General features: G+C 43.8%; 1 protein-coding gene and 1 long non-coding RNA gene across 3 annotated transcripts in view; one reads left to right on the top strand and one right to left on the bottom strand.

Moving 5' to 3' along the window:
* Positions 1–5,466: 5,466 nt before the first annotated feature.
* LOC138919532 (uncharacterized) lies at positions 5,467–7,591 on the bottom strand. Its single transcript, XR_011429762.1, has 2 exons — positions 7,366–7,591; positions 5,467–7,235 (listed from the first exon to the last, which is right to left on the bottom strand). It is a non-coding gene; the product is annotated as an uncharacterized lncRNA (long non-coding RNA).
* Positions 7,093–14,282, top strand: part of ZNF318 (zinc finger protein 318) — a 27,550-nt gene continuing 20,360 nt past the window's right edge. Inside the window, exons 1-2 of one of the 2 annotated variants that reach the window (XM_070244587.1) lie at positions 7,093–7,213; positions 11,006–11,157. Coding sequence is in view for 1 of the 2 variants with exons in the window: in XM_023624968.2 (XP_023480736.2) it covers positions 8,104–8,559; positions 11,006–11,157 (608 nt within the window). In the remaining variant the exon portion in view is untranslated. Of the gene's footprint in view, positions 7,214–7,967; positions 8,560–11,005; positions 11,158–14,282 lie in introns of those variants that run through there. The other variant, XM_023624968.2, reaches the window with a different exon arrangement.

Here is a 14,282-nt window from a genome sequence, read left to right as displayed (position 1 = left end):
GCTTGGCACACAATGCTGTGGTAGGCATCTCACGTATAAAGTAGAGGAAGATGGGCACGGATGTGACCTCAAGGCCAGTCTTCCTCAGCAAAAGAGGAGAATTGGCAGTAGTTAGCTCAGGGCTAACCATCCTCAAAAAAGAAAAAAAAAATGTCTGTTGCACATTTTTAATTGCATTGCCTATATTTTTCTTATTGATGTACAAGAGTTATTTATATGTTCTGGATACAAGTACTTCATTGGCTAAATGTTTTGTAAATATTGTCCCTCATTCCATGGCTTGTATTTTCACTCTCTTAATGGCGTCTTTTGACCAGCCAAAGTTTCTAATTTTAATACAGTCTAATTTATCAATTGTTTCATTTACAGTCAGTGCTTTTTGTGTCCTATTTAAGAAGTCTTTGCCTACCAAAGGTAATGAAGATATTCGCCTATGTTATCTCCTAGAAATTTTGTTTGATCTTTCACAATCTAAACTTTACTTATAGATCAATTATCAGTCTGGAATTAATTTTTGTGTATGGTCAAGATTCATTTTTTTCCCCATAGCTGTATGTCCAGTTGACCCAGCAGTATTAATTGAAAATGTCTTCTGTTCCTCAGTGCTCTGCAGGGCCTCCTTTGCCCTAAATCAAGCGTGAGTTTGTTTCTAGACTCTCTATTATATTCTTTGGACCATTTGTCTATCATTGTGCCAATATCATACAACCTTAATTTGTAGCTTTCTGGTAAATCTTAATATCTGGTAGTATTCTTCTTGCAGATTGCTTTTGCTGTTCTCAGACTTTTGTATTTCCATACACATTTTAGAATCAACTTGTCAATTTCTACCAAAAAATATGTTGGGATTACACTCAATCTATAGATCAACTTAGGGAGAATTAACATTTCTACAATATTGAGTCTTTCAGTCCATGAATATGGTGTATCCCTCCAGTTATTTGGATCTTCTTTAATTACTTTTATTAATGTTTTATAGTTTTCTGTGTAGAGATTTTGCACTTCATTTATTAGATTTATTCTGAGGTATTTTGTATTTTTTGAGGTTATTGTAAATGGGCCTAATTTTCAAATTTCATTTTCTTTTCAGAGGTATGTGGAATACAGTTGATTTTTGTCTATTGACCTGGCCTTCAATGGCTTTGATAAATTCAATTTCTTCTAATAATTTATTTGTATATTCTTTTATTTTGGATTTTTTTTTGTCCATGACAATTTTTGCTCACCATTTTATTCCCTGATTGTAGCACAGTAACTATAAATTGGTGTTTCCCAATCCTCATGTATTTGAAGAGCACTTTCATGATTTTTGCTGTAGGAATACCACCAATACTACCATTCCCTTAACATTATTAAAAATCACCTTTAAATTCTTTTTAACTTTGCCTCAAATTTAACAATACCCGTGAAAATATAAATTTGATGTGCAAGTTATTTTTTATACAGTTTAGCAAATACATAACTATTAACATATAAAACTTCATGTTTGTTTTACATAAAGCTCTAGAATTACTCCAAGTATGCATATTGCACTTTTGGGATACATTGCTATAAATGGTAGCTATTTTATGTTAAAAGGTTGGGAAAGTGCTTGGTACATAATAAACATATTGTATTAGCGGCTAATATTGTTAGCGTTAATTTTTAAAATAATTTGGTAAGCTGTCATATTCAATTGGTCACACAGACAACCCCTAGTACCACATGGGAGGGGACCATACAAGGGTGTGAACACGAGGAGTCAGGGACCATGGAGTCCATCGTGGAGGCTGGCCACCACATCTTAGAAGCATAAATTGCTTGCTAGCACACAAATAATATTATTTGAGCTTAAATTTCATAGGATACAATTTTGTCTTCTCTCTCTCTCTTTAGTCCTTTTTTATCGTGAAAAATTTCACATATACATAAAAGTGCATAAAACATAAATGTGCAGCTTACTAAGGTATTAAAAAGATAATATCTATGGGAAAAGTCACCCAAGATGGGATATGGAACACTGCCAACACCCCAGAAGCCCCCTCCCCATGCTCCTGAATCACAATGCCCTCCCTCCTAGCCTTATGGTGACCACCATGGTGATTTTTATGATTTTCAGTTTGCTTTTCTTTATAGTTTACCACCTAAGAATGCATTCCTATTCATTATAGTTTAGTTTTGCCAATTTAAAATTTGTATACAAATGGAATCAAGCAGTATGTAGTATTCTGTGTCTGTTTTCTTTGGTTCAGTATTATGTTCTTAAGTTATGGAGAGAAGCAGCTGGCTAATTTTCAGTGCTGTATCGTATGCCATTCTACAAACATACCAAAATGTATCCATTTTACCGTTGAGGAATATGTGGACCATTTTTAATATTTGGCTATTACAAATTAAGCTGCTGTGAGCATTCTGATATGTGTCACCTGGTATACCTGTGTATGCGTTTCTGTAGGATGTATACCCAGGAATAGAATTGTGTAGTCATTTTCAAGTTTAGCAGATAATGCCAAACTGTTTTCCAAAGTGACTGTGCCAACTTATAGTCCCACCTGCAGTGTATGTGAATGTCCCTTGTTCCACATCCTCACCAACATCTGCAATTTTAGCCCTGTTGGTGAGTGTGAAGTGGTATCTCACTATGGTTTTAATTTGCATTTTCATGACTCTCTGTGAGGTTTCACATGTTCGCCAGCCATTTGGATTTCTTCTTCTGAGCACTCACTCAAGCACTTTGTCTGTGTTTCAACTGGAGTGTCTATCTTTTTCTTACTGTTTTATGGCTGTTGTTTGCTTATTGTGTACATGAATCCTTTTTATGTGTAGTATATACCTTCCCCAACTCCATTCTCTCTCTCTTTTTTTTTTTTGAGGAAAATTAGCCCTCAGCTAACATGCATGCCCATCTTCCTCTACTTTATATGTGGGACACCTGCCACAGCATGGAGTGCCAAGCGGTGCCATGTCCACATCCGGGATCTGAACCGGCGAACCCCGGGCTGCCAAAGCGGAATGTGCCTCTGACTCCATTCTCTTAATAGCGTCTTGATAAACAGAAGTTCTTAATTTTAACGAAGTCAAATATATCAATCTTTTTATTGTTAGTTGTGTTAGCCTCGGTTCCCCAGACACCAGAGCTTCATTTATTAGGGAGTCCAGGGAGCAGGTGTGAGGGACAAGGAACGTGAAACAGGAAAAAAAGGAGAACAAACAGGAAGACGCTTCGTCAACCTGGCTGCCACTAAATTAAACTGATTGCTGGATCGGGGAACTGGGTCCTCAATAAACAAACTGCATCTGAAGACCATCGTGGGAGAGGTGAGATAAGGGAAGAAACGGGGGGAAATTATTCATTGGCTCCTGTCCCCCATTGATCAAAATTCCACCCAACGGGGCATTATCTCCCTCACACTTTCAGGTTGCACATATGAGTTTATACCTTAAAAAACAGACAAACAAAACCCCTTACTGTCATTTAGTGGAGTTTAGGGACTTAATAGTGATAAATGCATGAGTTGAATCTACCATACTTAACATAAAATCCTATTTTCTTACTATTACTAGTGTATAGGAACACTGGTGATATCAGGGTATTGCCATTCCAGTCACTGAGCAGGGAATGCCTAGGCTCAGTTCTCATGTAAAGACTGTCAACATTTTTGTTCTCCCACCCACTTGGCACAAAGCTTCCCATAAAGCTATAGCCCCAAGCAGAAGGTTGGCAATAGTTTTGTTCAACTTGTACTTAGGGGCAGGAGTGACCTTGGCTTCAAGCTGAAAACCTGGCCCAAGTACTCCACCTCCGGGGCGGCACTTACATCTCCATCCACAGGAGCCAAATCTCTGACTGCTACCCTTACTTTGAGACTTGTTTCAAAGCCTAGGAGGTCTGTGGCTTCTGCATGTTCACAGGAAGTGTTATTTTGTTTCAAAGTCTAGGTCTCTTTACTTTTCCCTTTTCAAGTTTTATCTGTCATTACTATATGTCTGCTACAGGATGTGTGTGTGTGTGTGTGTGAAAGCCTTGATCCATCCCACCATTTTCATCAGAAGTCTAGTAAGAATTTCTTGAGTTGATGACAGACAACAGTTGCGATAGGATGTTAATTAGATTCTCTCTGCCGTCTTTGGAGTTTCAGCAAAGGCCTCAAAAGCAGAAAGCAGCAATAGATGCCAGGTACCTCCTTCCCCTGTCCACTTCAAAGGGAGATGGGAAAAGATCGTGAACCAGTCTGCCAGCATTACTAATCATCCACAATGAGTCTATGCAAGAGAACAATTATGTTGGAGACTTACCTTGGGCCCTATATTTTCTCTCCCGCCACTCTGGGGAGGGAGAGGGGTCATTTCTTTTGCTTAAAGCCAAGTGAGATAGAAGCCTCCACCAGCACCTCTCGGCATGTGTGGCTTATATCTCCTGGAGTTGGGAAGTCTGTAGGAACTGATGTCCTAACTCCCACCTGAGGAAGTCCAAAAGCAAGATGCTGGCTGACTAGCATCCCTGGGACAATGAGTAAGGTGGGTGGCATGGAGGGCAAGCTACACTGCCCTTACCAGCAGGGCAAAGACACATGAATTGTCCTGTGAGCCAAGTGTACCTAGAAGGAAACCAATCTGGAGTCATTTAAAAAGAATCTTTCCCATGAAGGATGTCCATAAAGGGAAGGGACCCTAGGAGAGAGTTTTACATGGGATGAAACTCTAGAAGGCCAAGGACTGGAGAGAGAGGAGTCATAGGCAGCCAACCAGAGGAGAGGCATTGCCTAGGTCTCAGCAAGAGAGTCATAAAAAGCCCATAAAGGTGATGTAAGAGAGAAAGAGCCAACATTTGTGAGTCTTCCATGTTCACAGGAAACCAACTTTTGAAGATAACAGCATCCTGCACCAACCAGGGAAGACTGTGCCCTTTCCCCCTAATTCCTTCTTCTCCTAACTCCCAAACTTCCCTAACTTCTCCAAAACTCTGGGGGAGGGGGGTTCAGAAATAGCAGCTAACCAGCGGGAGTAAACTATGAGGAGTAAAGGCAGGGATCTGGAGAAGCCTGGCACACCTCCCTTCATCGCAGCAAGCTTCACGTCTGAAGCAGGCAAAAGCTGGGCAGGGGAGAACCTTTAGGTTGAATGTAGAGTTGTAATTGTTACCCTGGACAAGATATTTTCACTACTGCAATAAGACTACTCGTGTGACTGAAAAATACTTGACAAGTGTAGGGATATGCAAGAGATTTCACGCAGGTGTGAAAGGAGAGCAGGAGAGTTTTCCAGTTATATACCATGGAGGCCAGCTCCTTTGATAAAAATAGTTATTCAATATTAGAGAAGGATTGAAGAGGAAAAGCTGATGCAGAGTACAACTAACCCTGATCTAAAATGTATTGATTGTAAATATCTATAAACACCTAGTCACATTTTCTTCACATTTACTTAGATCTCACCAAAAGCACAGGTAAGCAAAATTCATATATAGGCTAATAAAGACAGGGCATACACCTCTGAAAGATTTTTTATTATTTTTTCAGTAGAATAACTTTTATGGGTTTTAAATTTTATATAAATTATATATATATATCTCCTAAAAGTCAGAAAATACAGATGAGATAGCAAAGCAAAACAATGAAAAAACACCTCCATAATAGTTATATTAGCCATGGTTATACTGTGATAGCAAATTCTCACTCAAATCTCAGCGCTTAACACAACAAAGTTTTATTTCATGCTCATGGTGCACGTTCAGCTCAGGGTGGGAGTGGTGCTCTGATCCACACAGTCACTCCAGGACCCAGGCTGACAGGCTGTACCATCTGGAACAAGTGGCTTCCTCAGTTGCCACAGCATGGGAAGGGAGAGCATGGAAATCTTATAACTACTCTTTCCTGATCGGGCCTGGAAATGACACAAGGTGCTTCCATTCACAGCCCACAGTGGCTAGAAATAGTCCCATGGCCCCCCTTTCTGAAAGGGGGAAGGAAGGGCATCATTTCCTCATGCCCAGAATGAGAGGAGACCCAGGAATCGATGAGCCCTGGTAACGTCTCTTAGATCGCCTAAGCCCAGAAGCCAGAGATGACTAAAAATCAACTTCTCTAGACTCACTTACATAGAATGTCGCCCTTCTCTGACAGGCCTTTTATGCTACTGAGCTGGTGTATCCGAAACTCTGAGTGCAAGTTTCTATTGTACAGGATACATTATGAAATATGTTCTAGACTGCTCAGAAACCTTGCATATAACTTATATTTTCTGGTTAAGATCCATTACTTTCCCAGATTACTTTACTTTCTTTTACTTCCATTATCAATCCTGGTATTTAGGGTTTTTTCCACAAAGAAATAACATTTAAAAAAAATCTCTTTACTGTAAGTAACCCAACCAAAAGAGAACAGAATTGGATTGAGATGTAGCTAATTAGCATTTGGCAGAGTTCATTCATTAGGATAACTCATTCCCTCACTATGACTTCCCAGTATACAGATAATCCCAATTCATGTTTCAAACAAAATTGTCTATCCATCTGTAAAAAATAATTTTAGATTTTAACTTAACAGATTATGTGAGGACTCATACATAAAATTCCAGGTAAACTAAATATGGAAAACAAAATCATTAAAGTCTTAAAATACAGATAGAAGAATATATTAATAACCTTGACACGTTGAAGGCCCCTTTAAGCCACAAAACCCAGAAGTCAGAAATCAGAAATTCACATGCCTAAAAAGAGCAGGCAGATAAAGCTAAGGGGTGAAGTAAACTGAGGGGAAGAAAACTCAATTGGTAAAATTTTACTCTATTTTTACTAAACTATGATGTAAGCAGATGCCATTATACAAAAACATGTGAAATTGGATATATTTTAAATTTAACATGGAAACATATAAATTAGACAATGGAAATCTTATATAATTAAATTTTTCTTTGTTCTGCCTATGCTTTGGAATGAGAAACCTGATTTTCATCTCAATTTCGTTTTGCGTTTCTAGTTGATAGACGAAAACTGTTAAGCCATTGTTTCATTTTGAAAAGTTTGGTTAGGGTCAACATTTTTTTCATATTTTGACCATTGTTTTTCTTCTCCTCTGTGTTGTCTTTTTCTCGCCTTCGTAATTCGTATGCAAGACCCTGAGACCGGGGACGACTCCTACAGCCAGGCGTCCAGGAAAATTCTCGTCATAGACCGGGGGGGTGTGCAGCGCTCACAAAAGCTCTCCGGGCCTCCCTTCCTGAAGTGGACCGGGCGGTGAGTGATCTTCCCCGTGACCCTAAGTGTTGTGGTTTAGAGGACGACAATTTACTCTGATGTCGTCTTTGGGTTTGACTCTGTCTTCCACCCCACACTCCCATCTTCAATTTCAACCTCTAGAAATCAGGCAAACTGCAAAGTAAACTGACGATTGTCGCGCGGCTTCTCCGGGGGCCGGGACTTCGGCGGTCGCTCTTGCCGAGGTGCGCAACCTCCCACATACTTAACGTTTTGGGGATTACTTATATTCCCATCTTGTATAACCGTTTATTGTCCCCACGTAAATTAACGGGGCGGGGGGAAGAGGAGAAGGCGGACGCTCTCCGAAGGCCTCCGAGCCCGCTGCGTCCGGAAGCCTGGAGCATCCCGGGAAGCGCCTGCTCGGCTCCCGCGAATCCCTTCTCTTCCGCCGGGCCCCGCCCCACCCGCCCGCGCGGAGGCCCAGGGGTCACGTGATCGCAGGGGGCGGTGCGCCGGGCGGCTTGGCGGCCGCCATCTTGCGGGCTCGGAGGCGGAGCGTGCGGAGCGCAGGTCGCACGCTTCACTTCCCCTGCGCTCGTGCGGCCCCGCGCCGGCTTCCGCGCTCCTCCCCTCTTCGGGCTCCTGTGGCTGCTCCCTGAGTGGAGGAGCGGGGAGCCCCGGAGGGCGGGGGTGTGTCGGACGCGTGCTCGCGCCCTCCAACCGCCAGCTGCGGCCGCGGGGGCGCGCTCGGCCCGGCCCGGGGGCGGTGCAGGCCGAGGGGAGGGGGCCGCGCTGGCTGCGGGGGCGGGGCGCGGCAGCCGTGGCGGCCGAGGCGGCCGAGGCTGCAGCTGCGGCGGCGCGCTGGGGGCCCGCGGCCCGGCCGCCCCGGGGTCGGAGCTGCCGCCGTGGCCGCTGCTGCCGGAGCCATGTACCGCAGCGGCGCCCGCGCCTCCGTCTCCTCGCACCGGCCTAAAGAGAGCGGCGGGGGCGGCCCGCGCACCAGCCGCAGCTCCGGCTCCTCCTCGGGCCCCGCTCGCCGCGCCTCGCCGCCGCCCTCCGGCTCCTCCTCGTCGCGGACCCCGGCTCGCCGGCCCCGCTCGCCCTCAGGGCACCGCGGCCGCCGGGCCTCGCCGTCCCCGCCGCGGGGTCGCCGCGGCTCCCCGTCCCCTCCGCGCGGCCGCCGGGCCTCCCCGTCCCCGCCGCGACCCCGTCGCGTCTCCCCGTCCCCGCCGCGGGCCCGTCGCGGCTCCCCGTCGCCGCCGCGAGGCCGACGACTCTTCCCGCCGGGCCCGGCCGGTTTCCGAGGCAGCAGCCGGGGGGAGTCCCGCGCCGACTTCACCCGGGACGGCCGCGGAGACCATCCAGGCGACAGCGGCAGCCGGGTAATCCCACCCCTCGACCGGGACTCCCTCCATTCCCGAGCGCCCTCGCCCGGGGTTCTCGCTTCCAGAAACGCCCGCGCGCGGTCCAGGCGCCCCGAGGCCTCCAGGCCAGGGTCCCCAGAATCGAGGACCCTCTACTCCCCACGGCCCCCGTTGGCGACGCCCGAACCTTGGGGTTCCCTGTCAGCCCCAGGCGCTCCCTTTGCACCTAACGGGACCCGGGACGTGCACGGGCGCCTGGTCCGGAGGCAGTGCGCCGTTTCCTGGGAATAGGCTGTTTTTCTCCCTCTGCCTGGAAAAGTTTGCCAGGGCGAGGGGAATTTCCTCCAAACTGTGTGCCTGGGACTTTTTCTAAGGTTGTTTCCCCGGAGTTCCATGGTTTTGCATCCCCTTAGATCTGCGCTGCCCCCTGAATCTTAGAAAAGAAGCTGCAGTGTCTTTGTGGCGAGTTAGGGTTGCTTAAACCGGACCCAGGTGGACACCTAGAATGTAAACGGATAGATATCTAAATTGGAGCTGCTTCTCCGAAATGAAGTGTGCATACCCACAGCCCTTGTGATAGCACCACCGCGTACTGAGTAGAGGGCAGGAATTATGCTCGGCCCTTCACTTGACGCTTTCTCTTTGAACACTCACAACCCTTTGAGGTGGGGCGGTTAAGATTATTCCTTACCGAACAGCTGAGGAACACAGCGAGGTTTAAGAAACTTAATCAAGGTGGCGCAGCTAAGAAGTGGTGGAGCTGTGATTGAATTCTTACCTGCCTGGTTCCCAGTCTATGATTTTAACTGTTATGTTTCCCTACCAGAGGGACAGGGCATGAGGTTAAGAAGTTTAGACGTAATGATGACCTCTCACCATAGCCACCACTTTTCAGCAGGGTCTGGTGTTTTGGAATTTGTTGTTGTTATCAGTTCACCAATCTTTTTTAAAACCCCTGTGACAATGTTTCTGTTTTCCTGAGTGGCTGTCTCACAGTTTTCAATTTCTGTGGGTACTCTGGTCATAGGCGAGTTGACTTGTCATGGATGTTAAGATTTTCATAGCTGAGCAGCTGTAGTCTGAGTGTTAGTCACTACAGAGCAAGCAAGGAAAACAGAATACTCGTTTCCATAACCTTTCTTTTCTTCTCCAATGCACAACCTATTTGCTCCAGTCTTTTCTGTCTCAGTAAATAACATCAACCGTTTTTCAGCCAGAAACAGTGAGCATCTCCCTTCTCGCCAAGTCTGATCTGTCACATTAACTTCATTTGTCTAACCTGGCAGCTCTACTTCCAAAATACATCCCCCAAACTCTCCTCCTGCCCTCACTGTAGTCTAAACCATATTACCTCTTGCGTAGATTATTGCATTAAGCCCCTTTACACCCCACTCTTGTTGCCGTCCAGTTTATTCTCTACCCAGCAATCAAAATGATTTTTAAAACCTTAATTTTATACTCTTGAAAAGTATTCATTGAACATCTACCATGTATTAGATGCTGTTCTGGGCACTGGGGATGCAACAGTGAACAAACCAGTCAAAATCCCCCGCCCTCCTAGAGTTTATATTCTAGCAGCGGGAGTTGGATAATAAATAAGAGAAGGAAAATGTTTTAGCATGTTAAATGTGACTAAGTGCTAAGAAAGAAAGAAAACAGAGAAGGGAGTTATAGTTTTTGATAGGGTAGCTGGGGAAGGCCTCCTGGGAAGGTGACTTTTTAATAAAGACCTGAAGGAAATGAGTGGATGAGCAACGTGAGCATCTAGAGGAAGAATGTAGTCAGATTCTCAGTTCACCAGTAACTCCCCTGCTTGAAACCTTTCGGTGGCTTCTTATTACACTAAGAATAAAATCCAAATTTCCTAACTGTGGCTTCTGCCTATGTTCTCTTCTGTCACTTTGCTGCAGTCTCACTGGCTGCATTTCTGTTACCCAAAGCACACTGAGCTCATTACAGCACTTGTTCTATTTGCCTGAAACATCTTTCCATCTGTTCTTTGCAAGGCTGACATCTCATCATTCAGGCCTCAGGTTAAATGGTATCCCCTCAGAAAAGCCTTCTCTAACCATCCTATCTGAAGTGGCTCCTTTTCCCCAATTTGTTTCATGTTTTAATGACTTCATACCATTTATCACTCTCAGAAGGACTTTAAAAAATTGTTTTGGCATACCTCCTTCACTAGAAATATGTAGGTGCTGAGAGCTGACTTAATTCACTCCTCTAGTCCCATGCCCAGTATCAGTAAATGGAAGAATGAGAGGTCACTGATTGGGAGGGTTGAAAGTGTGGGCTTTCGTCTAAGAAAATGATAATTTTTTTTAAAGTGCTTTATCTTTGGAGTAGTATCTTACCGCAGCCATTCTCACCTTTTGGACCACAACTTGGTGACAAGGGAAGAGAGCATTTTTGGGTGTGGGGATATCTTGACCCTATTGACAGTTATATTCTTTTACTTTTGTAGAGACGCTCTCCTGGTCTGCATTCTGACTCTTCTTTGGAACAGAGCTTAAGGATCACTGTTGGCAATGACCACTTCTGTGTTGGCCTACCAGAACGGAGGCGCCTTAGTGATCGACTGGGGTCACCAGTGGATAATTTGGAGGACGTGGACAGGTAGGCTTCATCTGAGGCAACGTGCGCTATAAATGTGCTTGAAGGCAGAAATGTTACTGTTTTCTGAATGATGTATTTGAAAGAATGGTGCTATCACTGAAGTTATGCCCTATGTCCAACACAAAGTATAACATTGGGAAAGGCTTTTTGAATCGGGAAAGTGTATTAATGGTAGACTCTGTTGCTGAAAGAATTATGTAGAAAAAAATACTTTAAAAGGTCATCCTCGACTACTGGAAAGGAGATAGCTGAGGGGACATAAACTGAAACTAAAAACAGTTGCAATGATACAGATTCTAAAATACCAGAACTAGGGTCCGCTCTGCAAAGGAAAGTTCTGGACAAAATAGGAAATCTATTCTTTTTTTTTTTTTTTTTTTTTAAAGATTGTCCCCTGAGCTAACTCTTGCCAATCTTTTTTTCCCTTTTTCTTCTTCTCTACCGGAACTAGAACTAGGGTCCCCTCTGCAAAGGAAGGTTCTGGACAAAATAGGAAATTTTTTCTTTTTTTTTTTGAAGATTGTCACCTGAGCTAACTGTTGTCAATCTTTTTTTTCCCTTTTTCTTCTTCTCTGCCGGAACTAGGGTCCCCTCTGCAAAGGAAAGTTCTGGACAAAATAGGAAATCTTTTCTTTTTTTTTTTTTTAAAGATTGTCACCTGTGCTGTTGCCAATCTTTTTTTCCCTTTTTCTTCTTCTCTCCAAAGCCCCCCCCCAACCAAGTACATAGCTGTATATTCTAGTTGTGAGTGCCTCTGGTTATGCTATGTGGGACACCGCCTCAGCATGGCCTGATGAGTGGTGCCGTGTCTGCATCCAGGATCCAAACTGATGGAACCCTGGGCCACTAAAGCAGAGCACGCAAACTTAACCACTTGGCCACGGGGCCAGCCCCAGGAAATCTTTTTTTAATGGTGTTATTTTTCACCTTGTCCAGGCTGAAATATAGATTTAGAAAGGGTTTAGGTAAATTCATGTCTAATATATGTATCTCTGTTAAATATATAAGCATTAATAGAAAGTTAGAGTTCTTTAAAAATTTTTAATTTCATTTATTACTTTTACAACTATTGAGTGCTGAGGAGGGCCAAATATACTCCACAGAGTATTAAATACAGATCTCAGGTACTAGGAACTTAACTATATATGCGAAGTAGATAACCACGTTAGGTGTTTTCACCTGACAAAAGTGAAAAAGCGGGGGAGTACAGGAAAAGCACTCTTCCTGAGAGCTGAGAACAGTACCTGTTAGGGTCTCTGCCCAGCACATTGGGAGTTTTCACAGATGATTAACAGTAGCAATAAATCAATGTAATGTTCTTTCAAACTGAGACTGTCCATGCAGTGGTGCACATAGCATGGGCAGGCAGGTGGGGGACAGCTGGGCAGGAAGTCTGAGGACCAGTGCTGCCCTTTGGTGGTAATGTTTACTTCAAAGCTCCATTGGCTATTGAACGCAGTGAAGCAAGGCAGGACACTCCCGTGTCACATAAAACTGAAGCTTCTGAAGATAGGGCTTCAAGGTGTGTGAGTGTATCACTTAAGTGAGGCCACAGCCCTTGCCCTTCTGGCTGCTGCTATTTTGGGAGGTGATTGAGTAGGCGGTCCGAGTAGGTGCTGCATGGTGTGATTCTCTTCCTTCCTTGCTGAGGTTTTGAAGTAACTTTAGCATTTCCTCTTGTTAGGCCTAGGGTGTCACCTCCCCTTTCCATAAGCTTCATTATGCATGTGTGCTTCAGATAGCTGATTGTTTTTAAGTTATAAAAATTAAAATTTTCCTCTTAGGGAGTTTGGGACAGTAATCTTCTTTCCAGAATGATGTGTTTCAGAGAGACAAGTGTATTTTAGAGAAAGTGAGATTAAGGTTCTAAAAGGAGGTACCAGGCCATTCTTTAGACTTTTTGCCACCTCTACTCTTGCTCAGTATGGGTTGTATGGATAATTACTGTCCACTAAAATCAAGCCATAGGACTGTTGGCATTCTCAGGATGTCTCCTAACAGGGAGTCCGGTCTTTAGCTAATGAAACAGGCCATTTTCATCCTTTATATGTGGGTGTTTGTTTATTTTTTCCTGAGACCCTGGTATTCTTTCTCTTCCCTTATTGAATCTGTTAAATTGTGTATCAGGTTTGGCTTACAAGCCAAATTGACAAGGTTGTCAGTGTTCTCACCTTGGTAGCTCTGTGTGTAGGGCTGTAATTTATTCTGAAAAGGGAGCGTGAACAGGTTGTGTGAAGACACTTACAGTGTACAGTTCAGTGACTTTTAGTATATTCACAGAGTTGTGCACCCACCACTGTGATCAATTTTAGAACATTTTTATTACCCGCACCCTTAGCTGTTCGTCCCCCTCACCCCCTGCCCTAGGCTATCACTAAACACTTTCTGTTCCTACAGATTTGCCTGTTGTGGACATTTCACATAAATAAAATCATACAGCGTATGGTCCTTTGTGACTGGTTTCTTTAACTTAACATAATGTTTTCAAGATTCATTCATGTTGTAGCGTATAACAGTACTTCATTCCTTTTTATTGCTAATAATACTTCATTGTATGTATTTTGTTTATCCATTCATCATTGACAAATGGATGGATAACATTTGAGTTGTTTCTACTTTTTGGCTATTATGAATAATGCTGCTATGAACATTGCTGTACAAACTTTTATGTGGACATGTTTGTGTGCTTTTTAACTTGTTTAATGGAATTGGTAAACAAGAAAAGTAGAGAGAATAAATAGTACAGTAAGCTCCCATGTACCCATCACCCACATCCAACAATCAGTTTTGTAAATAGATAGACCTTATTTTAGAAAAGAATTAGACTTAACTAGAGCTTTCAGAGAGAGTCTCTCTGGGTCTGTTCTGAGCTACAGGGGATCAGGGTGCTTTTTAGGGCTCCCTTTTACTGCAACCAGTTCTCTCTCTTATCCTTTGGGAAACTTAGGGAAGGAGGACAAGAACTTCTAATATGCAACCTGATTTCTACCTGTATTTATGTGATAACTCATTCTTTTAACTATTTCTATGGGTTGTTTTGTTGTTTTTTCTCCTCTTTTTGCTGGAGATTGCAAGTCTGCACTGAGACTTTCTGAGAGCCATCTCATTATTTTTAGCTTCTTGAT

This window comes from Equus caballus, chromosome 20 (assembly GCF_041296265.1).
Source record: "Equus caballus isolate H_3958 breed thoroughbred chromosome 20, TB-T2T, whole genome shotgun sequence".
In the NCBI taxonomy this organism is placed as follows: Eukaryota; Metazoa; Chordata; class Mammalia; order Perissodactyla; family Equidae; genus Equus; species Equus caballus.
Note: the sequence above shows the minus strand (reverse complement) of the source record. Positions and strands in the feature narration are given on the sequence as shown.